Source organism: Myzus persicae, unplaced genomic scaffold (genome assembly GCF_001856785.1).
Source record: "Myzus persicae strain clone G006 unplaced genomic scaffold, MPER_G0061.0, whole genome shotgun sequence".
Lineage (NCBI taxonomy): Eukaryota > Metazoa > Arthropoda > Insecta > Hemiptera > Aphididae > Myzus > Myzus persicae.
In genome coordinates, this window is record NW_019104222.1 from 69,834 (window position 1) to 96,759 (window position 26,926).

The following is a 26,926-nucleotide window of genomic DNA, read 5'->3' on the forward strand; positions in this document are numbered from 1 at the left end:
GTCTTTGTGTAATATTATATCCTGTTTAATTATTTACGTATCCACTTACGGGATATTTTTTTAATTATCGCTGTTTAAAATTTGAGTTCAACTGTATTATAATTTATAACTTACTATAACTTTATCACTCATTGTGAAATGTATTGTTAAATTCATTAAATCTATTAACCATTACATATGATACATCATACATTTATATAATACATATCGCCTATTGGGTTTGAAAACAATGATAAAATTCATTATAGTATTTGATCTATTATTGATATTTATAACAGACCATAAGCGAACTATAATATATCTCTGAAAATGTAATGAGTGAGTTATTTTTTTTACTGGTAAAATTTAAAAAATTTGAATATGAGACATTTGAAAAAAATGTACTTAGCTGCAAAGTAATAGTACTTTATATGTTATATGAATTTTTGCATATAATTTTTTTTTTAAATATTCTATATGAAAGTATAAAAATATGTGAAATAAGTTTAACTATAAAATTAGACATTTTATAATACGGTTTATGTTGAACATATTACTTTGTTTATATTAAACCCTGTTGCGACACAAAACTACTAAAGTATACCTTTGGTATCGTAGATAATATATTCTAGAGCATTCGGTTGTTGGCTATACAAGTTATTGTGATTAACCTGATTTTTCGACCATAACATTTAACCTAAACGCTTGACCTTTTTCTATAACCACTGGCTATATAAAATATATTCAATTATTACGTTGTCTCTTTTTTTCGAACCATTATTTAGTAGATATAATTTCGTTATTATTATGTTATTGGGATGAATTAAAAATAAATTTACAAAATAATTTAAAAATGAAACATAATGTTTGATGTACATTAGATTCCTAGTGGAACATTAATTTTACAATGATTTGTTGTTACTTCGGGTCAAAAGTAAAAATATCTCAGTAGTTTTAAAATTAACCGAGAACAAAAAAAAACATACGGAAAACCAGTCTTTGACCTAATCGATTTTCTTTCTCTGTTCTATCTAACTCATAAATGAATAACTGTAGGAACTTGATATTTTTACGGAATATTTATATGAGAATTAAGATAGACACTATTGACATGGAATAATATTCAAAATACTTTGGCTCTTTATGTGGTAATATAAACGATTTTTACTTTTTTTCGATTTATGTATGACACGATGTTAGTTTTTATGGAAAAAAAGTTAGAACATTTAATACAAGGTTCCATTTAAGTTTTTCTTACAATAGAAAGAAAAAAATTGAATATAATTCCGCAAATATTATTTATGAACGACCTAATTTTAAATTTTGAAACTAAAATTGAAATTGAATATTCACTCGTTAAGGAATGATTTTATTTTTTTTTAGAATTATTAATAGCAGAAATATAAAATTCCATTGTTACTTAAATTATTACTCAATAACATTTTCTAAATACTTTGACTAATTTTAAGCTATTTACAGACCTAAAAATTTTTTGTTTTGATTGTTAATTGGAATGTTTAGGTTAAAAAGTTTGGAAATTGAATACAAAATCCTATATAAGTTGTATTATATAAACATGTGCAAATGAAATTTTATACCGTACAGTTATACCTACTTAATGACAAAGAAAATTCGGCACCTGCTTTATGTGTATATATACTATATACACCATATTAGCTACCGCTTTTTTAAACTTACAATACCTAGTTAAAATTAAATTGTTTGTCTCTTATTCATAGTTCAATATTATACTTACATTACTCTATATTATTTGTTTATTACCCTGTTGATATTAATTTAGGTATAGGTATATTATCTGCTATTATACCAATTGGGTTTCTGCCCATTATATTCAAATGAATAAATCATTATATTTATATACCCAATAATGTATTGATTAAAGGTGTAGCAAAATGTAATTTAAACATTTTATATTGGTCAATACTGGAAGTTATTACGGCTTTTAGAGTACTAAGCATCATTAATACATGTATGTTAATACAGCGATGACTTTCTGTGCCTTAACAGTAATATTTTATAATAAGTGTTGCCTTTTTTGTTTTTTCACACGGGTTAATTTACAATATAAACAATTTATACTTTCCAAACTTATACATGATTTCTTTTAATACGTGTATAACTTATTAGTTATCACGTAATTTCTAATCAATTTTTTAAAATCTTTAATTTAAAATGTACCCTAGACCCGGGTGCATAGTGGAACTAAAAAATATATCCATTATTTCTATTATTCAAGTTAAAAGAAATAATTAATGACAACTTTTTATCGTCGTGCCTAAGAAATTAAATTTATTATTATATATCCAATTGCATAAGTTATTATGCGTTACATGTAATAGTGTTAAATATCATAAACGTAATTACATTTTTTATTGCCTCTGTATTAAAAGGTGAGCATGTAGGTATCATGCTGTATAGTAGGTGCCTAGATTGGTCATTGTGTCTGTTAAATTTAAATTCAATGATGCACATAATTCTGAGCGAAGACGATTTATAAGTCTATGTTTTGTGATACTAGTATATTACTATTATAGTAATAAGTACCTAAAGATGATTGCATAAAATTGTGCTTTTAAATAAAATAATATACTTTAAGTTTTCATGTACTTCCGAATAATATTTTTAAATTATCTACAACAAAATAACTAATATCGTTACTCTCTCTAATTTCGTCCAAATATGAAATTAAAATGTCTTTAAAAAACTGCGTTTTTGTATTTTGTTAACAGTATGATCTAATCATGCGAAATCTTGTTTTATATTTTCAAGCTTTTTGACTAAGCGAATTTAAAGTAAATTTCAAATTTTAAATCTTATTATGTTGAAAATTGAAAAAATAAAATTTAGTGAATTTTTAACTATATATGATTAATTTTAAACGAGCTTTTAAATATCCTATGTAAAAATTCCCGTTTTTTCTTAATTTTTTTTGTCTTTTCCGGCGTTTTAAAAACTTCTCGGAATTTTTTTCTTTTGACCCTCCAAAATACCAGCTAGATTCACTTTCCCATCAGATAAAAATTAAATCACATCAATACATTCATCGCTTTGCTCTGATTCTAAAATTTCACTGAAGAAATACAAACTGAATTATTCAACATTTTCTTAAAATAACCTCTTTTAATTACATTTCCTTCCATTTTTCAATTTTCGTCCGATTCTAGTTTTCCTGAAAAAGAACTATTTTTTTTCAATTTTTTTGTGTTTTAAAATTGTGTTTGGTTAATACTTTTAGTATAGGTAATTCCTGGTCCCTTTTGTTATCAAATGTAAAATTAATTAACTAAATTTTAATTATATCTATAAAAGAACAAATCCTCTTTTTGTTAATATTTTACTATAGTATAATATTAGTATGTATTTTGCTCTACAATACAATTTTGCGTGTTTTCTATGTACCTAGTTTAGTTTAATGATACATAAGTATAATATATTAAATAATTCTCCCTGTCACACTTTGGTAAACATAACTTTTAAACTATATGTTCATGGTTGGAACTGCATCTGTTATATTAGCATGAGAATAATCTAGGGACCTCCAACACAGTGCATACATATTTGATAAAAATAATGTCACGGATTTATGGGTGTGTGGTTGTGGTACATTGTTACAAGGAGGACGTGCGTAATGAAACTTTAGAAGATCAAATAACGGTCATTATGTTAGGCAACGTTCACTCAACGTGAAATGTAGGTACGAAATACAAATGTATTTATATTATGTTATGTCTTATGATTTTATGACATAAGGTTTTATCAATTTAATAACTATTTAACTGCATTATATTTAGGTATATTACTACACACCATATTATATATTGTATACTTTCGGTTTAGATTCGTTTTTTTGTTATAGCTTATTATTTGTCCGAAATTAAAATATTATGTATACATTGTTTTTGTTAATAAGTAATAAATTGACTTTATATATTATCACAACTATCTTAATTGTGTTGTAATTCAATTCATTTAATTTATATTTGTTTAAGGGGATAGTCTAGACTAGGTTATTGAGTGAATTAGTGGATTAAAAAACTAAACTTACTTTGGTGCAATTAATTTACAAAATTATGTTTAAAAGTTGAAAAAACTATTTTACCTATTATAGGTAAATGAATATCTTTAATTTACTTCCATCTAAATTACAATAATATTTTTTCTAAATCATCTTTTTCTTGGACTTTTTTACTGTTTACCATAAATTGCAATGAACATAGTAGTATAGTACAGTATAGATAAATACAGTTGTACTTGGAGTTTTTTAATATAGTAAAATAGTACTTTTATTTAATATTTATACTCATATATATATATTAGAAAATTACAATGTTCATAACACCTGTATGATAATTTAGGTACATTCGGTTATTATTATATTTATTATGCATACATTATATATCATATTATACTTCCATGGTACTATAGTACTACTTATATTATATTTGTTCACATTTTTTTAAGACACATAAAGGTAAAAATAATATATTTCGCTACCTTCTAGAGATTTCTCTAAATAATATAACCTGCACACGTTATGTAACTAAGAAGAGAGATGGCAATAAATCGAATTGTAGGGGCTTGACCGAAATGACGGTAAAGCGACAGGCGCGTGAAATTTGGAACGAATCGAACCCCAGTGTTTTGCACAACGCTCGACCTCCCTACTCACCAATATACGCATGTTGACCGCATTTCTCTTAGAAAGTATTTTACATGTCGCGTTTATTTGCCCTCTTATCAAACAGTTAACCTCTCGCTGACTCAAATAAACATATTATGTGTATTTGTTTAGTATGTTTGTGTGTAGAAAATAATATATGAGTAACGTATAATGTAGAAGTATGACATAGTATAATGATTTCTGAGGATATCAATGTGTGTCAGTCAATTTGTTATTCCTTATCATTATCTTATCATAAATTATAAATTATCATGATTTATAGGGTCATAGACTAATATATACAATTATATATAGTTGCAGTAAAAGTAAATACTTTTTTCAGTAAGTTGTTTTAAAATAAGTTAACAACAAATTTAATTCTAGAAATATATTTCTTATTCGTTTGAATGCCATTTCATTCATAAATTGGCAAAATTGTTGATAGTATTATTTTCTACTAATACTATTCAAATCATAGTTTTGTTATTTTAAATGTTTATATATTTTTTTAAATGAATGATTTATTCGTAATTATATTCTGTTACCTTAAAACAACTTCCTTGCATTTTTTTTTACGTTTTTTTGGGTTTATTTATGATGCAGTAGCGCAGTGCATATATTGTTTAAAGATATCAATCTAACCTGAAATTGAGCAATATAGAGTTTGCAAGTAAGACAAATGATTTGAATAATCGTAAATTACACTGCTTAGTCCGATGGAAAATGTAGAATAATGGCGGGCCCCGTTTAGAGTATTTGTGTCGGGTCGGCCAGGTGCTCTATAGTTAATACCATAAGTCAATGATGACCTCGTTCTCGAAACCGGTGTTAACTAGGTCCGTCTTTCTGTCGAGACACCCACAGCCCTCTTACTTTATTCGTATCTATTGTGCCCCATAAACATCCAATTGGTTTTTGCAAATAGATAAAACATAATATAGCACCAAGCCATTAACAGAAGTATATAAGAATTGATATTAATTTAAAAAAAAATAACTTACGTAACGATGATGCAACAGTAATTTTATTTTTTAACTTTATGTAAGGCTGATCGAAACGTACTTTTCTAATTTCTTTGTAACACTCGTGCTTTTTATGTTAGCAATATCTTTTTTGTAAAATGTTTAATTTATGCTGTTTATTATTATAAAAGACACAGAATAGATATCTATCCAATTTAAAATGACGCAACCGGTAATGAACTATTAAAGGTTGGTCTGATAAATTAAGATGGCATTTGAATTTAATAGACCCAATGGACTGTGCTTTGAAGGTAATTTATCTGAAAACTTAAAATATCTAAACAAGACATAGAAATATATTTTAAAGCAATGGAACAAACAAAATAATATTACAAGCATGAAACGTATTAGTGTAGTACAATATTAACATATAACCTATATTTTTCATTATACTTAGTGATTGTAATAAACATTAAACAATAATAATAATAATGATAGTATTATGTTATCATTACCTACAAGTTACAACCAATATACATTTTATGATTTTCTTTTTTCTTAAAAAATTTATACACATAAAATAAGAGTTGACAAATCAGATAAGCATTAATTATATGTAATATATTTCCTGGTGTTTATATATCTAAAAATTAATTTGTACATGATGATTAGTTTTTCTTTGACTTTCGAAAAATAATTGGAGAAAACGCTTAGTTAAATTTTTTTACTTTGTGCCCACCTGTCTTTAAATATAACCGTTATTTCGGCAGACGTTTGAATAAATTCTAAGTAATAAAACTGTCTGTGTAGGTTTTTTTTATTGTGTTCGTCCTTAAGACAACAAAGAGTATACGGCCGCTGTGTATGACTGGACCCTAATAATGTGCCGAGGTCGTACGGGTCAGAGCAGCTGCTATTAAAGAAGGCTTCAGACGTTCTAAATCATCCGTTGTGTGTGGTGGTTGTGGTGGTGGTGATGGTGGTGGTGGCCTTTGATGAGAAGGATTAATATATTTTGTAGTTGTCAGGTCAAATGTGAATAGTTTTTTAGGTTTTTTCCATTTTTAATAGTACGTACTTAATATATAAATTATGTTTTCTGTTATATATGCTTACATTTTTTTTTGATGGACAAATTTAATTTCCTAACAATTTTTTGATCATTATATTATTATTATGTACTGTGACTCAATTCAGCTTCACAACTTATATATTTCTTTGATTTTGTTTGTCTTAGATTAACATAAATAAATTTCCTTCAATTTTTGGGATGTGAACTCGTTTTTGTTCAACACAAATAAATTAATTCTTCAATTAATGTGCTTGAATAATTTAGGTATGGACAAGAAAAAAAATCTAAATACCACACACATAGTTTTATAATAAATACTTTCACTGGAGTTCCGCTCAGAATCCATAAAATTATAAAAGTTTTAAGTTAAAAGTATTATTTTAAAATAATTTAGTCCTTACATAATATTACCCACATATTTTACATTTTTTAGTTTGTCCTTCGATTTATCTTAGATAAAATTTTTGTAAGTAAATTGAAAACTTTACAATTTAATTTATTTCATGGCTCCTCATAATAAGTTAAATAATAACAAAATACAGTAACAGTTTTTTTTAAAGTGGTTAAAGTGAAAATTCGTAAATATTAAAATAATATATAGATTATTATGTAGTATAGGCAATAGGTAGGGAGTTAATAATATTTTAAAAATTGTATGCCTAAGGCTTGAAAATTTAAAACAAGATTCCTCAAAAGTTTTTTAAATTGAAATAAAAAAAAAGTTCAGTATACATTTTTCTACATTTTTTAAGTGCGATTGAAGTAAAATTTGATATATCTATAGTAAGATTCAAATGTAAAATAATAATTTATTCTTGATCGATTTTTGTTGTATGTATTTCTATAAAAAATACTTGAAATTTTTTTCTACAAAAATATGAAACTTGAAATATTCCACTAATACCTACTTAAAAAATAACTTTGTATACATCTAATGAAATTTTCAAAATATTTAGAGTAATTTTTAACTATTTACAGGCATTTGAAATGTTGAAGTTGTTATTAAGTGATGATAACAATTGTTTGACTTGGTAAAAAAGCGCTCGAAAACGTAATAATAGATGCGTTTTAATTTTTTTTTTAAATACATTTCTCAATGTTTTTAATTATAGCGTTTGTAGTTAAAATTTTGACTAAATTTGTCAAAATCACGAAAATTTACTAGCTATAATTTGTACTTAAACATTTTAAAATTTTAGTTACGATTTAAAAGGCTTGGAAATTTAGTATAAGGATACTCGTAAGTTTTTCTTACAGAAATCTAAAAATGTACAAGTGCAACTTTCTCATAGATATGTATTTTAAATTCAAATTTTGACTAAATTTTATATTTTTTATCTTGTGGTTGTACAATCTATAAATGAATATTTTTGTTGTTGTTGTTGTGGACGTACGCATAAAATATTAGATAAAATAGGATAGTTGGAAATTCAAACGAAAAATAACGATTTTAGTTAGGTATTTTGTTGTAGTTCAAAAAATATTATCTCTAAAGGTATAGGACACGAAAAGTTGGTACTTGAAATTGATTATTTTTTTGAACTGTCTGATAGTTGGGTAATCTTATGGTTTCTTAAAAACTAATCAATAAACAACGAATAATTTTCAAAGAGACGTAAACTAAGTACAGGTTATATTAGGTTAACCAAATTCAGTTTAGAATATTTTTTCAAATACTATGTTATATCATTTGTTTCATATTTAATGGCATCTTAATATGTTACAATTTTTATAATTTAGAATCCTATATTATTATTATTTTATATTCCTATTAGTTTATTATTACTACATATTATTATACAGCGATAATGTTATAAAACGCTTGAACATTTTTATGCTCATTGTTTTTAATATTTTAATTTTTAGGTGTTTTGTAAATAACATTATGTAATAAGCTACCTACTTTCAAAATTAAAATATTATAGAAACTTGTGTGAAATTGTTTATTATAATGTTTTTTTTTTCAATAATTGTATAATAGTTAAATATGGAAGCAGAAATAGAGAGTCGGTAGATATTTTATTTAACTTGAACCTAAATACTTGTTATCATCAATTTCTAGTGGCCAGTAACTGATTTTGCTATAAACTCTGCGTGGGTTAGCCAGGGACCACAAATTGTGCTATTGTTACTCTTTTAGTTTTATTATTTTATTGATACACCATAGTATAATATATTGATGACAAATTATGATTAATTAATTATCTTAGTTGAGTTAAATTATATTTAAGTTCTACACTTAACTTCTGGCTTCATCGAAGTTGGGGCAGTGGATGATTATATGCTAGATGGGGTAGTTTGTATTACATGTTGGGCATAGGGGTGGATCTGTCTTCGACATAAGATGTCCATTGTCCGTGTGTGAGTTTCGTGTGTATTCGATTATTATACTATCTTAGAAACTTAATAATTTGCTTACACATTTTTGACAAGGTAAAAATTGTACAACTTGGGTAGATATTTTATTTATGGGTCACATTGCAGTACATTTGTATGGCATAGGTGTGACTAAGGTGTTTATGTTTGCGTGTTATTATAACTAATATTTTCTTATCATATTTGATAAAAAATAAAATTAACCTACATATTATTACGATAATATGTATTATATTTTTTTATTTCTGAAATGTGTTTTTATTCTGTGCAGATCGACAAATTATCTATTAATTTCATGGTTTTACAAAGATAAACGTACATATAGTGGTATACCATTATACCCATGTACGTGGTTATTTTTTTGCTTGTGTATTCGTTTTATAATAGAAAAATACTCTGATCGTCGGAAGGTAACTGGTTTAAAATTGAGCCTAGTTTATTCTTTTGGGGAATAAAAACTTAAAAAATCATCGGGAAAACATGGATTTGTACGCTAACCAGTTTTTGACAATCTTATAATTGTAAATCAAATGACCTGTGTATTAATTTAAAAACTATGTAACTTAAAGAATTATTTGGCTTTTTTTGTGCGGTTTCTACATGTTTAAAATTGTTGACTAAGTTTATTTTTGAATTATGTACGAAACAAATTTTAAAATTATATTGTAGTTTAAAATTTGCAAGACGGTGTGAATTATTATCTGATGTTTAAAAATGTAATATAACATCCCTCATGAGTTTTTCTTTCTGTAATTAAAAAAAGGTTTGCCAAAGCCACATTAAATTTGTATTAGTGTGAAGTTCAAATGTGGACAATTTAAAAATTTTGAATTTTCAAATGATTTTAATTATTTTGCTAGAATTTGAAAAACTAACTTTGAAAGTATTATTTGGGATACATTTTAAGTTAGTTTCACCACAATCCTACTCACGTTTCTGTACAGTTTGTCGGTATTGACTTATAAGTTAGTATTAGCTAGTAATATTACACAAAATAATATAATAAATATGTGATTTGTTTTCGGCAAAAATAGGGTCAACCTTGTTAAACCTAAGTACCTATTTGTATAATACCGACCATATTACTAAGAGCAATATAAATACTTAATAAAATATCCTTTGAAATATAAGTTGACCGCTGACAAACTGTCTCCACTCTGTATCGTTTTCATCGTATGTAATAATTTATCATTGAATTCATATTTAACACACCTATTATTACAGTTACCTACTCAATGACGAGGTACACTCGACGCCTTGTACATAGTAGAGTTACTTCCCTGGATTTTTTAAAATTATTATTATTTTAAAATTGATCCTACAGTGGTAGATATATTTTGCTTTCAAAATAAATCATCTTTACTTAATCATTACCTATGAATCTATGTTGATTTTTATAAAATAAATTAAAACACCTATTTTTACTGTCTTGTGAAAGTATACATTTATTATACCTATGAAGATATTATGATTTAGTCTTATTTTATTTTAATGATTATAATATTATATTTAATGATTAAAAAAAAATTAATCTTCAAACCCAAATTTGGAATAAGTATATAATATAATATGTAATCGATTAAATTATTTGTTAACCCAATGGCCCATGTTTCCGAGGGTCTTTAATCAATAAGAATAAAAAATGAATCCTGACGTATTGTTTGAAATTGCATGTTTGATTACACAAATATACTATATATATTATATAAGTATACGATTAAGAACTCGATTTTTATGCTTTTAAAAAGTATAGAGTAAAAACGGTGCAATAAATATGAAAATATTTATAACCATTATGAAATGTCGAATCGAAGTGAGTTAAAATACCCTATACCGTTTTATATTCACAATTTTTACTTATATAAATTATAATAGGGAGCTAATTTTAATATTATCATTATTATTATTGGTTTTATTTGAAATAGTTGTTGAAGCAAGGACGAACGGAAAATAAAAATGTATGTGGTTACAGTTTTTCAGCTGGTAAATAGTTCTTTAGAAATTAGTTTATTGTATTAAGAGCGATGAGGCTGTAGTCAGAGCTCAAAAAAAGTGGTGTGAAGAATCTCATGCGTTGGTGCGGAGAACGAGTAACGACAGACTTGAAGTAGAGAGGGGACGAAAGAGATGAACACATAAGAGTGAAAGTGAATTTGGGTATCTTTTTCTCGTTAGCTAACGGCGTCGAAATGACTCTGGTCTGGTCTAATACACAATGAGAAAGACTTATAAACGCTAAACACGAGGCTAACAATAAAGACGATCGAACTTTACAAGGACTTCATTAGAACACGTGGCGGGAATAAAACACGTGGCAATAGTTTTCTATTGATGCATTTTGTTATAATGCTCCCTAGATATGCTATACCTATTAGGTACCTACTATTATAAAGTACCTATATGGTTTTATGTATTAGTAATATATATTCAATCATTTATTTTTAATTTGTATGCACAATTGTCCGATTAAAAAATCTATTATCCAGCCATTATTTTTGTGGGTTAAGAAAGAATAGAATATATTTCATATTCTAAATTGACTATTGAATAATATTATGTATCTACATTGTACACTGCAGTAGACGATATAGGATACAGTTATAGGATTGTAGAAATCAGTATTTTATTACTACTTCTATTATTCATCACTTCATCAGTCTTAAAATGTACCTACAGTACCTATGGCAGTATATGACAGATACAGTATTACAAATTACAATACCAATATTAGAGATGCGAAATTTTGGGGCAGAGGTGGTGGACAGACGACAAGCATTCGCCCCATCCTAGATTTCAATGTACTGGTAAACTTTTTGTTGCGGGCCAATTTTAATGAATGGCGGCCTCTTAGGAGCAAACCGGAGCCCATAATCGTAAATTGTTGAACTTTTTAAGGGACGTAGCAAAGAATATTATAAAATATACACTTTATCAGCTGATTGATTTATTATGATCAGGATTTAATCAGCTAATAATATTGTATGCAATATTATTATTATTATTATTATCTATACGTAATATTGTATTCAAATTGTTTTTGTATAAATGTATTTTAACCAACCTTATTAATTATTACTAAGAGATAAATAAATAAATAATTAATATATTATCAAATATATTAAGAAATATACGCTGACAGATTGTACCCGTTCAGAATTGTTGTTCAACGTTTACAATGATTTATATTCAAATTTAACACATACATTACAGTGACCCACTCAATGACAAGGTATACACTCGACAGTCTACATAAGCTATTCAGCAGAGTGACTTTTCTGTTATTTTTTTAATAGATCGGACAAATCCGACGAACCAACTTTGCGGACATGTCCATTCGTTGAGATTTGGGCATGTGTCCCATAATGTACGATTACTTATAATTCTCCATCTTTTTAAAAATTCTGATCGAAATACATTGTCTTTTTATTAGTCAGTCATTTATTGACATGTCCTAAGCATGCTATTCTGTATTCAATGATTATTTAATATGTTTTAAATCTCAATTACTTATTAGCGTTTAATGAGAACTTAAAAACTAAACTAACTGTATAATATATATATGTTATTAGACTTGTTTTATTCTAAATGTCAAATAAAAAAAAAACAATATATAAAAATATATATATATATATAATAATATTTATAATATATATAAACTTATAAAAAATAAACAATATATAGTACTTATACTATATCATGTATGTCTAATATCTTTCTTTATTTTTTTAAAATGTCTTTTTAGTTTTTGTTCGTTGGTACATTTATATTCTATAGGTATCTACTTATTGTCAGTTTGATTATGCAGTTTCTACCCGACAACAATATTGTAATTGTAAATTACTTACCACCTAGGTATATAAACCTCTATAATTCTTAAATATACCTGTGTTTATATTATCTTAAAACAATGTGGTATAGATAATAATTATAAATAAAAAAAGTTAATATTGTTGTGACAAGTAATAATAGAAGTTGCTGCTGTTGTTTATTTTTTTATTTTGATTACTTATGAATATCAAAATCGTGTATTGTAAACAAAAAATATTGAAGTATTTTCATGATTTAATAAAGTTTAATAAATTAAACGATAAAAGATTAACCCTCTAAAACATAATAAATATTAAAAACATATTTACATTTAAAATATTTCTAAACTAAGCTTTGCAAATTTCAATGCGATGCAATTATTTGTTGATCTATTTGATACATAAAATATAAAGAACCTAGTTCTAGTTCTGTACTTTCTCCAATATGGCGTTTGTTCGATGTAACTTTCTTGAAAATGTAAATAATTTGTTAATCGACATGACCAAAGTCCGAATATTCTGTTATGTATACATTCCATTCTTATTAAGCTTTGGGGAGGGAAAGGCTTTATGTTTTTTTGTCTTTGATTTTGTGAAAGCCGAGCCCGTTGACGACAGCTTTCGAAATTAAAAGAAAGGCGGCCAGGGCAGATGTTACGAAATACCCGGCAGTGAGTACACCAAACCGCCACCGCCGACGCCCGATGGATAGGTACACCAGAGAGAGTTCTGGCGCACACGTTACCCAGCATCTAGGTTAGAATAATGCGGTTAAACTTCCGCCTCCAACAACGCCGAACAAAATCGCAACAATAGACGAAAATATATAGCTGTTCGCACATTATTTGAGCAGAACATGATTTTCACATTGCGCCGCCGTGCTCAATTTTGCGCATATCCTTATAGTAAACTTCGTTTTAAATTGCCATAATTTTTATCGTCCTATCTAAATTTATTTACATTGTCATTTATATTAAACTGATAAATTTGTTTCATTTAAGATCAATGCAATAGTATTATTTCAAGTATTAACATTTCATGCACTGATCATAATTTAATTTTTCAACCGAAATACCTGCATATGCTCATCTTTGGCGTGCAGATTAAATGTATTAAAAATTATCTGGATTTAATAATTAGGAAATTAAATTTATAGTTTCGTATATAGCCATATACGTTTATTATGTGCGTATGTATATTTTAGAAATATATACAGCTACTGAATGTTAAGTGTGTATTTTCTATGTATAAAGTACTAATTTACTATCATTGATTATAAATACCTAATAGTATTTATAATCCATGGTACTATCGAGCGCAAGTCGTTACACAATATTATATAGAACATTGATATTTTCATGATTATACATTTGACCCAAAGTAAGTAGGGTGTCTCGATATTTGTGTTGATAAACAGTGCATAATATGATGGATGTGTCAATTATGTTTCATTGTAATGAATATTGTGGCATTCTAGATAAACATAGTTTTATGTTATATAGGCTTGATAACAACAGTAGTGTACTAAATCTCTCGTTTTCAAAATAGACCTACATATTATTATGTTGATACAATATAGGTAATATGTTAATAGGTAAGTAGATACTTATAACACACGAATATTGTATATCTACTGTACTAACAAGCTCTTCGATACGCCCACCATATTTTTAGTGGCCTGAAAGCGTTCGGGTGAATGGGAAAGTCGAGAAAACGTCTGATTTCTACAGGCAGCTTCATTTCTGGCGTCATTATCGTAACACTATGGTACATTTCTCTGTAAAATATATGTATGAAACTCTCACCGACTATCATTGTTGTACAATATATTTCTCCATTAGAAAGCAATCATCCAAAATTATATTATTAACCTTTTGATTACATACTTCAAAAAATTTTAGGTAAAAATTAAGTCATCAAATCATTTTTTCAAGTATTAAGTATTGTGTTAAGAAGGGAATAAGTGAATCGTAATAAACAATAAATAATATGTCTTAATACATATTTAATAATCAATTGTAAGTTATAATCTCTTGATTTGAGAGTTTTAAAAAAGTAACTAAGTACTACTAATAACAAATACGCAGTTGCTAATAGATTTATAACAACTAGTCCTTGACGAATTTACCTTATCAATTGTACTATACAGACCATCCAATAATATAGCTAACAATATTAAAGTCGCTAATAACTTAATCTCCAAATAAAAAATTTCATATAATATTATATATTATAATATAATACAATTACTATTTAGTTTAAATTACTTTATACGTTGAATTAACTATATTAGTATTATAAAAATAAAAGTTGTAATACTAAAATGTTATTCCGTTTATTAAAATATAATTCATTTTACATTTACTTCATATTATTTATTAAAACTCTAAGACTTAAAATTGAATAATCATTTTATTATTAATAATTTTAAGTATAAAACATTATAGTTATAGATAGTTAACTTTTTCTCCTTATCGTGGAATATTTAGAATTTGTATTTAGGCGTTAGAAGTCAATAAGTAAATTCGAGCATTACATAATATTATATTTTAATTTTAATTAATTCTATGTCTTATACGTTTGATATATATTAAGAAAATATTCAAAGAATTCAATATTCAGAAACCAAAGAAATTTAGTATAATTGCTTTCTGACGAGAAGGTCATTTTAAATTATGGTTAAAAATGTTAAAATAAATTTTGTTTAGTTAATTAAACATTAAAAAAATGCTCTTTATGATTAAGTCTATTAATAGGTATGTGTTTTGTCTATATTTCATTATTGGTAACTATTTATTTGACATTTGGATAATTAAAATACAAAACACATTTAGAATATTTTTATTCATCGAATATGATCTTGAAGTATAAGTCTAAGTTTGGATATTTGCCTTCGTACTTATAGCCCTGAGAATAATCCATCTGAAAATAAATGTAAGTGGAGTATTATAAAGGTATGAGTTTATTATATGTATAATATTGGAAAGTGTTTGTCCCCGTAGCAGCAGGAAACACCTTCAACCTTCATATTTTTAACTCTTCCTCGGTTTGGAGGTCTTTTTAGTTATCTGTGTGTATTATAGCATAATAAATCTCTCTAGGCCACTTTCTAAGGATCCAAAAAAATATAACTATAAACTTTAAACATTATCAAAAGTACAAGTATAGATTTGGCTTAAGCAAATTTTTAGTATTATAATAACTAAAACACTTTTCAACCTAAATAACACTATACCACAACTATCATATACCTACCAGAAAAAAAAAACAGTTTTATCGATTTTCAACCTATAACAAATATGTAGTGCTTAAAACTTAACAAACATATTGTAGTATCGCATATGTTGCATTCGCAGCTATAAAATATTATGTTTGCAAGAAACCTTGACCTAGTTACTAAATTATAATTTGGACCACATGTGCTCCATTTTTTTAATGGAAAACCAAAAAAAATTGATGACTTTTAAACTTTTTTATGTAAATGTTCAAACATGTAAACACATATATATTTAACATATACCTACATTTATATAATATATATGCATTAACTAAATAAATTTCAACGTATTAATTAATGTAAGTATTTTATTTTTTACAGAACACTACTAGATTTTGATTTGACATTTATCTCCCCATCATGTCGTAAGTCGTAATGCTTTATTTAACTTGTATTTTAATAGTAAACTTACTGGAATATTTTTAATGCACATCTAAACATTTTATTCTTTTGAAAATAAACAGTGTTACTAATATATCAATTTCTTGATTTATTTTAAAGTTTAGACATTTATTAAAATTACCAGATGGTATTAAAATGTTCTTCATTCATTTTTTAACCTAATTTTTTTTTTGCTAAACAATGCTATGTTTCTGGTTCGAGTAGTATTATAGTTGATTTAACATTAGCACGCGTAACCGTATTGTTACGTAAGTACTCGTGAAATTGTGTCGATCTCTTTTGGAGAAAGAGACAGGTGAAAGGGGTCTGAAATTTTTCTTTTGCATTTTTTTTTTGTTCTTATGTACTTTCACAGGGTGCTCAAAATAACATTTTATTTTCTTTGTTTCTCGAAAATTGACTTGGCATTTGAAATATACATTTTCAAGTATAGGTATATTTAAAATCTAATACTTAGTACATAATTATATTGAATAAGTTGTATTTTATAGTCCACACATTGAGCGTTATTATATTACAGTATTTGAGGCTAGTTGAGATTAACTGTCTACGTAATTAATTTATCTTATGTTATAAATGGCGTGTTTTCTAAAATATTATCCTTTGCTAGCGCTATGCTTTTTGCTATTATTATAAGTCATATAAAACTTCACTATACGAATCATTAAAAATAAAAATGATAAAGAGCCTGTTGTACAGACGTGCCAAGGACTCCGTGGTATCAGTAGAGGAGTTGACGTTTCTGACATCATATCAGGGCCAGACCGATAAAATAACGTTGAAAATATCCATGTAATATATTTAGTACTTACCATAACAAAGTATAAATTGTTGGAAAGTTTTAAATAAACATTAATTTATGGTGTTAAAATATAAAATATTATCATGTATAACTTATAATTGGCGAAAAACTTTGTAGTTAATGATATCAACGTGCATCTAAAAATTTAATTTTAATAGATATAATTGTATTTATAATATATATTTATATACTCAATGGGGCAGTCACCTTCGAAAAAAAATAATAATCGCGTTTCACGTACGTAGTTAATGTTTATCTCTGTAATTATGTTATCACTTATAGACTTTACAAGTTTCTAGTGAAAAAAATAGGTTATAGGTACGAGTAGTAGAATAATTTAACATATACCACTTCGTTATAAAAATGAACAATTTTAAAAGTTTTTGTTAATTGCTTAAAATGTATGATCATCCCTTCCCTCAATATCTTAAGTTACTTATAGTCTTACATTTTTCATATGAACCATGTTTTACGTAATTTAAACATTTTACTATTTGTTGAGAATATCAAAACCTTAAAAGAAGCCTATATTTTTAAGACATTGAAAGAATATTTAAATAGATATAATTTTGTTTTTTATCATAGTGTAATACTGAGAAGTAAATTGTAAAAAATGACATATTTTTTTATTTTCTACATTCAAAACGTGATAATATGTCGATGATACATTTATTATAGGAGGTTAACATTATGGCTGGCAGCTGCGTTAAAATTAGCAGGTCCGGAATCGGCCGATGGTGATCTGTGCCAACGCCCGTTCTAACCTAGAATTCTATATATTATTATTGTTTAAATATACGATGATTTGTGCAAAGCGTCCTCGTTTAATAGTAGCCTGGTAACCGAGACAATAAGGTAATTAGTAATTTTTATATAAGCAAATTATGTCCTTAAAAATAATTCGTCTTTTAAAACTATTTTTTTGTAATATGTAAAGTTTAAATTACTTTTTAACGAAAATAATATAAATGTTAAATGCATTATTTCATGAAAATCATTTTAGATCTAAATATTTCAATAGTCAACAGAATATAAATAGCGATTTCAGTACTAAATATTTAATTTGAATTGTATAATATAATATAACATAACATTTGTTTCATGAAGATATGTACATACATATTGAAAGTGGCGGGGAGTAATAGAATTTAATTTCTAGCATAGACATAAGATTTAATTTCTCTGACCTATATTTTTATTAGTCCAATATTATTATACATTAATTTACAATTAAGTGTTTCTTGTATAATAATAAATTAAAAGATAACGCTTTGCAATACATATTAAAGAAATATCATGACCTAATGCAATACATAAAAAAAAAAACTAATTTACGTTTAATTGAATTTTATCTGTTACATTTATCAGCTTTCAATAATAATGTGCTCAGGTGAACTAGAAAATATAATTTTAATAGCATAAATATTATTGTGCTACATTTTAATAGTTTTTTTTTATTAGAAATCTACATATATTCTAGGTCTTATAACAGAAAAAAAGTCATGATAGAAATATCCAATAAGTCATAAGGCGTATGTTTATTCAAAAAAAGAAACTTATTGTTTTCATAAAATCATTTTTTACTTGAATTTATAATATAACTAAAACCGCACTATAACACAGCCTAAATTGTCATTTTCTATAGAAATAGCTATAGCTTGTAATGTATAACCTATATTACATCACAATTTTTATTTGATTTTTATCATTATTTTTGCGACTTATTACATAATTATGATCGCGTCGTTTCCAATACCATTCCGCTTTCAGATAAGTAAAAATTATTAAATTAATAATGTTTCAGCGAGAAACATAAATATATTAGGTATTTCAAAAATAATTATCAAAATCATTTCTTAGTTGTAAAATAAAATGTCATAAGATAATCTATATAGTAAAAATGAAAAGCTGTCTGTTGGTAGCCGCATCAATCGAGAACGGTCCTTTTTTTATGTTGGTAATATTCCGAATAAGGTTTTTACGGAAAAAATTGGAAAAACTGAAAAGGTTTTTATCAATGGGGTTTTTGTATGGGATACATTATAAATGATTGCATTGGTTATAATTTATAATAAAGTTGTATTAGCAAATTAATAGAAATTAGTATTTTTTTCTTTATAAAAATTTGCACAGATTACATTATATAATATAATAATTTAAACTTATAATTTTGATGTTTAGTCACTACATTTTTAACCCGCAATGGTTTATCTGACTTAAATATGATAATATCTAACTTCTGGACCGTTTTTAATGAAAATTTATACCAATAGACTCCTTGAGACTAGGAGGGTCGTTATAGTTTTTATCAACCCCCATAGGTAGCTAAAAAGTAAAAGGTAGCTCACTAATGAATTTTTTCAGTTTATGAAAAAAAATTTTTTTTTGCTTATTTATGTGGTTACTATTGGTTACACTACTATTACAATTAGACATTAGTAGATGTGTGGTATATTATTTTTTTTACAGATATATAAAAAACAAATCGTAAGCACCGGCAACGCTGGATGGGGCAGCCAGTTTAATATCTAGTATAATAGAATTTCAATTTTAAGCTATAACAGTTATGGAGTATATCACACGAATGTTTTTATTGTAGAAAATATTTTCATTATTAATATAACGTCAAACTTTATTTTCACATTCCTGAAGTAATGCATATTACAAATTATCAACACAAACCAATGTAAAAATAATTTCTTTCAAATTAAAATGCTATTTACTGCAGTGCGTTTATTAACATTATTGCCTTTAACAGTATGACTTTCACCTACTATTTTTCTCATATATAGAAAAGAGTATAATTTATTATATTTTATTAATATTTTTTAATTAATGAATTTTGAAAATAGTATGATATAATTGTTATTTGTGTTAAGTTATTTTTAATACGTACCTTTATAAGATAAAAAAATAATACAAAATCTTGTTCCCCAAAATTTTTCAAATCCCTCACAAAGCGATTTTCAATTGTTCAAATACATACTTTTAATTTTAAAATGTAAAAATTTAAGTGGGTTTAATCTCTTAAAGCTCAAATTTTTCTTATACCTTTCGTCTTTCTAGTTTTCGATTTACGTAATTAGGATTATAGTTTTTATATTTTTAAATATAATACATGTTTTATAATGAGTAGGTAGTGCATTTGTCATAAGCTTAAATATTAAACAGTAAGAATCATAAAAATATTTTATATCATGACGTATATTATTTTGTTTATCATATTATTATAAATGTATTCATTATATAACTTCATACAATTATTGTACGCATGATAAATTATTATTGTACATGTACGCACTGCTTTATACGTTTCCCCTCTGAAAACACTAACCTCGTGCCTCTCGATGGTACCCACTTCGTTTGTTTCATTCCGTTCCAGCCCGGTGTGGTGTTCGCTGGCTTGTGCGATTCTGTCCAAAAACGTGTCGTATTAGAATACCGGGTCAAAGGTTATCTTTGTTTAAATTATAATATTTTTCCATACAAAATTTGTCTTTTTTATTTATAATTTCTGTAACCGTGCCAAATGTTAAGTTTTTAATTTTAACTCAAAAAGTGAAAAAATATAGTGCAATATTCTCGATATTTTTATACTAGTTGGTAAAGTGGCTGTGCCAAAAGTGGATTACTCAAAAGTAAAATTGAACATAAACATTGATACATGTTTTAGGATGGCTTTAGCCAGGTGAGTTATATTATTAGTAATAAATTTTATTTTGGACAAGTATAAGGTACATTTTATTGCCGTTCATTTTAGCTAGTATAATATAGACTACCAAATTCTTATATATAAGTACATATTATTATAATAATCGTATACATGGGTTTGCACAGCCCTCTAATTTCGACCACTGTAATTGAAATATTAAACATGTTAATTTTAATTTATACAATTGACGTACGAGAATACAACAAACACAATCAAGAGTTGTAATGATACAATGTCATAGCCAAGGTTGCCCTTGAGTCTCCTCCAATATCTATACAACGATCAACTTTTTTAAAGTAGTTTTTACACGTTTGGTGATTTTAGAAACAATGTGATTGAACACGAAGTCTAAAAAGCAAATTTATCACAGTATACTTCATTCCGAGGCTAATTTTTATTTCCACTTTGGTGCCTCTTACTGTTTATTATATAAATGTTTATTTTATTCAGTACTTACATTTTTGCCTTAGAACATACTGTTGATAAATTAATTTTGTATTTCAAAACTAAAATTAACAGTTCATAAAAAAATATTAGTCTCATATGCTTATTAAAATGTCAAATGATGTGGATACCTTATCAAAATTTTGTTTTTTTTCCGTCATCATTTTCATCCATAAGGTCGATCCGTCTCAAATATATTTCTACTAAATTAATATTTTATAACTACCTCTGTATTAATAAATTATAAATGTAATTTATTCAATCCTCAATATTGTTATTTGTATTGTTTATTTTAAAGTCTAAATAATCATATTTTATTATGAAAAAAAATTGTCCATTTATTGTTTACGTTGTATATTTTCTTTATTATCCATTTGAAAATGCTTAGATTACAATACTATTAACATTGAAACATCTCTCATTTAAAACTATGATAAACTTGGGTCGGAATCGCAATCATTATCAAGGTTACTTATTGGCCTCTAATTTACGTCATACTATGCGACCCCTTCCCACGCAGATTATTTGTAGGAAACATTTGAAATACGCTTAAGACTGAATATTGCCTAAGTTAGTAAATTTCACAATATTAATATTAAATACAGAAGTACCTATTCCTATCCGAGACAATTTCGCCTTATCTTGAAATCTGTACTAATGTACTAAATTATTTACAAATTTAAATGTTTATGATAAGAACATTATTTTTTATTGGAACAAATAAGTCAGTTATGTATTACTTCGGCTGTAAGCTAGCAACGGGTTTTTTTTTTGTTAAACTGTGGTGCTTTACGGGAAAGCGCATTCTTATGGGGTGGATAGAGGAATGTAATAATTCATTACTATTGTAGAAACGAGGTCACGGGATATAATACTCCCTTTATACCATATATTTTTAAAATATACCTAAATATACCTTATGTTAATATTGTTTTAACTTAAACATATATTATTTTTGTTTTATTGAGATGAAAATGTTTATTGCAACTTCCAACTTTTATATAAATAGTGTAAATCTAATTCTAAAATGGAAAAGATTCTCAAAAAAATTAATAACTACGATTAGCTTTCAAAGTGAACGTGATAAATATAAATTATAACGATTTAACAATTATTTTAGAGTACAACAGTACAACTTGTTAGCAGTGCCATTAAAATATTTTTATATACGATATCGTATATCTATCAGTACAATATAATAAAAAATCTTAGATTTTGTTATAAATATTTATCTATAAGTTTTTTTATTCAATTGTCATTGCAATTAACATAATATTTATAATTAATTATTAGTTATATTGAAAAACCGTGAATTTTGTTTAAACTTCTATGCTTGAATATATTATTTATTATTTATGTTGGATTTTTATTTATTAGTTTGGTTATACCATATAAGATAAGTATGATGAGGTTACATTTAAACAGTCTCTGTCTGGAGGCCACTAAGTTTGTTTGTTATAGGTATTTAATTGTTTACTACAAATATTTCGTTTTCATTACATTAACTTCAATTTATTGACGTGATCAAACAATAGTATCATACACATATTTTAAGGATTATTTCAAACTTCTCGAAAAATAATAATCTGTAGTCTGTAAAAATAAATTAAATTTTGTTCTGTCAAATTGGTTGAGCAGAGAGGTTGGGCTATTGCAGGAAGAATTGCACCTAGCAAGGACGACCGGTGCGTCCCAAGCAATGTCATCCGACTACAAGGCCGGTCTGTTGCTAACAAATGAAAAATCTATGCTTTATTTCATATACAAGGTGTTCAATCCTAATGTTCAATTTAATAATTCTTGTCCTCAATAGTTATTCTAAATTTTTTGACATAAAAATTATAATATTTGAATTAAAAAGACACTAAACATATTACACAGTTTAATGTGGCTCAATATAAATCATTTTATAGGTTGGATGAATAAGTATCATGTTAAGATAGGTGTATTTCTGATTTCATTATTATTACTAGGTAGTATATTAATGCCTAATTGAATATTTCATGAAAGAATATTTATACAGATCAAAATATCAGATAGACATTATTCTTCTTAACCTCTATTATATAAAAAAAAATTGTTGTTAAAAAACTTTTTAGTGATATATGTACTCAATAGATTAGTACAATATTAATACTACTTTAGTTTATATGTTAATTTTATTTAGTTGTTTCAAAATCAGAATTAAAAGAACCATTTTCTATTTTTACTCATTAAATAGTCAATTTTTTTTTTAAATTATTATTTTTATTCATAATTTATTATTAAAGATGTATCTAACATACATGTGATATGTGGTAAAATTATTAATAACTTAATCACAAACAAAGGTTCATACTATTAAAAGTGAACCTTGCATTTCTGGAAGTTCAAAAGTAATAACTAATAATAGTTATATATTTGCTATTTTCAAAATTCTTCAATGTATTTGTCTATGCTATACTTTTTAAATCTTGAAATTATTATGAAAATTATATTTTTTATATATTGTATTTAATCATATTTTTGTGAATAGAAAATAAGAACAGCATTTAACGGCTTTTTATATAATGCCCACAAACAAAACATTGTTTTTAACGATGAACAATTGTGTTTCAAAATCGCAGCCCACATAAAATTCTTACTCAATCTTGGGTGTGTAGATTGACGAGGGCTGAACTGTTGAAGTATAGAAGGGACAAACGACCCTTTTGGGGTCGAACCCACCTAAATAATAATTTTAAACGTAGTGAAAATAAATATTTATATATAGTACATACAATATACACGTACATTCACGTCTGTAATATTTGGTCCGATAGGGCTGGATGAAATAGTGGGGATATTCATAATTTCATTCTTGTACTTGTGAAGCATTACGTAAATTATTAATGTACTAGAGAAATGAGTATCATATTTAATATTTTAACATTTATAATTATGTAGATTGTAAATATTCATTGATTGGTTTACTAAAAATTAATACAATTAATAATGCTAGAAATACTATACGAAAACCTTTACATGATAAATTAAAAAACAATTGCATTTTGTATAAAAATTACTATTATACGTATTTCATTCGTGTTGAAACCACACCGTACATGTGGCACAAGGATCTGTCCTACTTATAGATCTCTGGTTTGTCATCTGCTCACAACACCCACACATTCTGGTAGGTACTACTATAATAATGCGTCGGAACATTGTCCCTTATTCTTTTGAAAAAAAAATATCAGAAAAGGGGCTTTTTCTATTATCATTTTTCTTTTACGGCTTCAATTCTCCAACAGTATTGCAGTGTTCCGACTGCTCCGAGTCCAACACATAAATTCACCTTTTGTACAAAAATATAAATTGAATAACTTGCTTTTGGGGATCAGGTAAACCAAGACACAGCAGGTAGTTGGTTGCTTAACATGAATTCTTTTATATGTATTTAGTATCAGAGTTGGTTTCATTTCAAACAGTTGTGCGAGTGTATCAGTCATACAGTGCTATGTATAAGTTCCTCCTACGATATTTTTTTAAATTATGAAATTTCGCAGTACTCGGGCATTGAATAATAATTATTCTGTTGTTCTATTCAGGTAAATAATATTAATAATTGTATCTGTACATTTGTTGTGTTATATTATACTCTTATCATAAACTTCATAAAATATTATAATGTACCCGTTAGTTAGGAAAATTACTAATAGGTACCTTAATTTTTACTCACTGTCCATAATAAATATAATTTAAAAAGGGTTTGTTTAATATATTATAGTTGTTTAATACTTTGTATAATAAATCACAAATATTGTGAAGTTGAATTATTTTTTAAATGCTATGTTGTATATATATATATTTTGTAATCTTATCAACTGTTACTCGTATTAGAGTAACCGTATTAGGTACCTACCTAATTAGTAATTAGTAATTACATATTACGTATTATAATTTTTAATTTGATAATGTTGAACGAATTTAACTCATTTACGTACGATTCTCTAAAATGAGACATTATGTGACTTTAAATTCATATTGAATAATACTAAGAAAAAAATGTTTCATTATAATTACAAAACAATTAACTCGCGTGTTTTTTCAATAACTAAATATGTTTACATTTAATAGTAACTAAGAAAATATAAAAATTACTTATAGTAAATGTGTTTGCATACATGATAAATGAGAAATTGTTCTTGAATTTTCATGTGAACAATTTTAATAAGGGAACTTGATTCAGGGTTTTTGGATATGCTTAGCTCTATTTCCGGAAGGTCGAATCTTTCTTCCGTTTGCCATATACCCATATGTATTCATACAATCTATTGAAATATTTCTGGCACTAAAGTAACTTTAAAGATGCCAAAAAAACACAATTACCTTTAATGATGTACAAAATTATTAAAATAAATAAAATGTTAACGTTTACTTCAAAAATAATTTAAAAAAATAGTCTTATGTAATATATTTTGTTTTTTTTCATAATATTGATTCTATATGAATAATCTAATACCTAAATAAAATATTTATTTTACATTCTTATTGTATCATAATTCATAATTATATTTGTACTTGTCATGTTAAGATAATTGTTTCAATATTATATTATATTACAGGGGCTAAAATGTATTAAGTATTAAAAATTTTTCCAAGGATACAAAATAAATATAGCCCTGGATTCGTTTGTCTATTTATAATACGATTTACTACACACGCGATTTTATTTTTTTCTATTTTTTAATTCTTATGAATTATGAATATTTTCGTAAACTAGTTCACGAAAGTCCTTATAGGCGGCTTTGTTACCCTTGACATGATACATGTATTATGTAAGCAAACAATACTAAGGCAAGTGCATCTTTTTAAGTCTGTACCACGTAGACTCATCTCCGAAATATTATAATTGTAGAACATACAGTAAGTTGACGATTTAAAATGTAACAAGGCCGTAACCTCATTTTTCATTTGTATAATTTGCGGGGCCGTCTGATACGAGGGTCACCGGAATGCCTTAAAATAATATAATAACGTTAGTGGTTAGGTATATATTTTTAGAAAATCAGTTTTTTAAGTTTAATTATTAGAAATTAAACTTATGATTGTTTAGAATAATATGTATTCATATTGTAGTTATATTTTTACTTTGAAATTAAATGTATCAAATATATTTTTATGTTAACCCAAAATTAAAATTATTTTAATTTTTCACTCGTTAAGTTAATTTAACTTTCTTCTAATATGATAAAAAAAGATTTCTTACCTAACCAAACAGCTTTTTTAATTTATTAAAATTTAACTTGATGATTGTATTGATGATATTATATGATCTTTATTCTTTTGTCATACCTATCCGTACATTATTATACTTCGAGAAACCCGAAATATTGAATGTTCCGTTCGCTCTTACTCCTTGACCTGTTAACCAACTTAAAAGAGAGGACGC

General features: G+C 26.1%; 1 protein-coding gene across 5 annotated transcripts in view; it reads left to right on the forward strand.

The window, feature by feature from the left end:
* The window catches only part of LOC111040171 (protein roadkill), a 48,415-nt gene that overhangs the window by 6,673 nt on the left and 14,816 nt on the right, over window positions 1–26,926 (forward strand). For 3 of the 5 annotated variants that reach the window (XM_022323950.1, XM_022323951.1, XM_022323952.1), the window contains exon 1: window positions 20,707–21,045. The exons of 1 other annotated variant lie outside the window; for it this stretch is intronic. In XM_022323950.1, coding sequence (XP_022179642.1) covers window positions 21,032–21,045 — 14 coding nt within the window. In that variant the 5' untranslated portion in view covers window positions 20,707–21,031. Of the gene's footprint in view, window positions 1–16,474; window positions 16,519–20,706; window positions 21,046–26,926 lie in introns of those variants that run through there. One more of the 5 variants, XM_022323953.1, reaches the window with a different exon arrangement.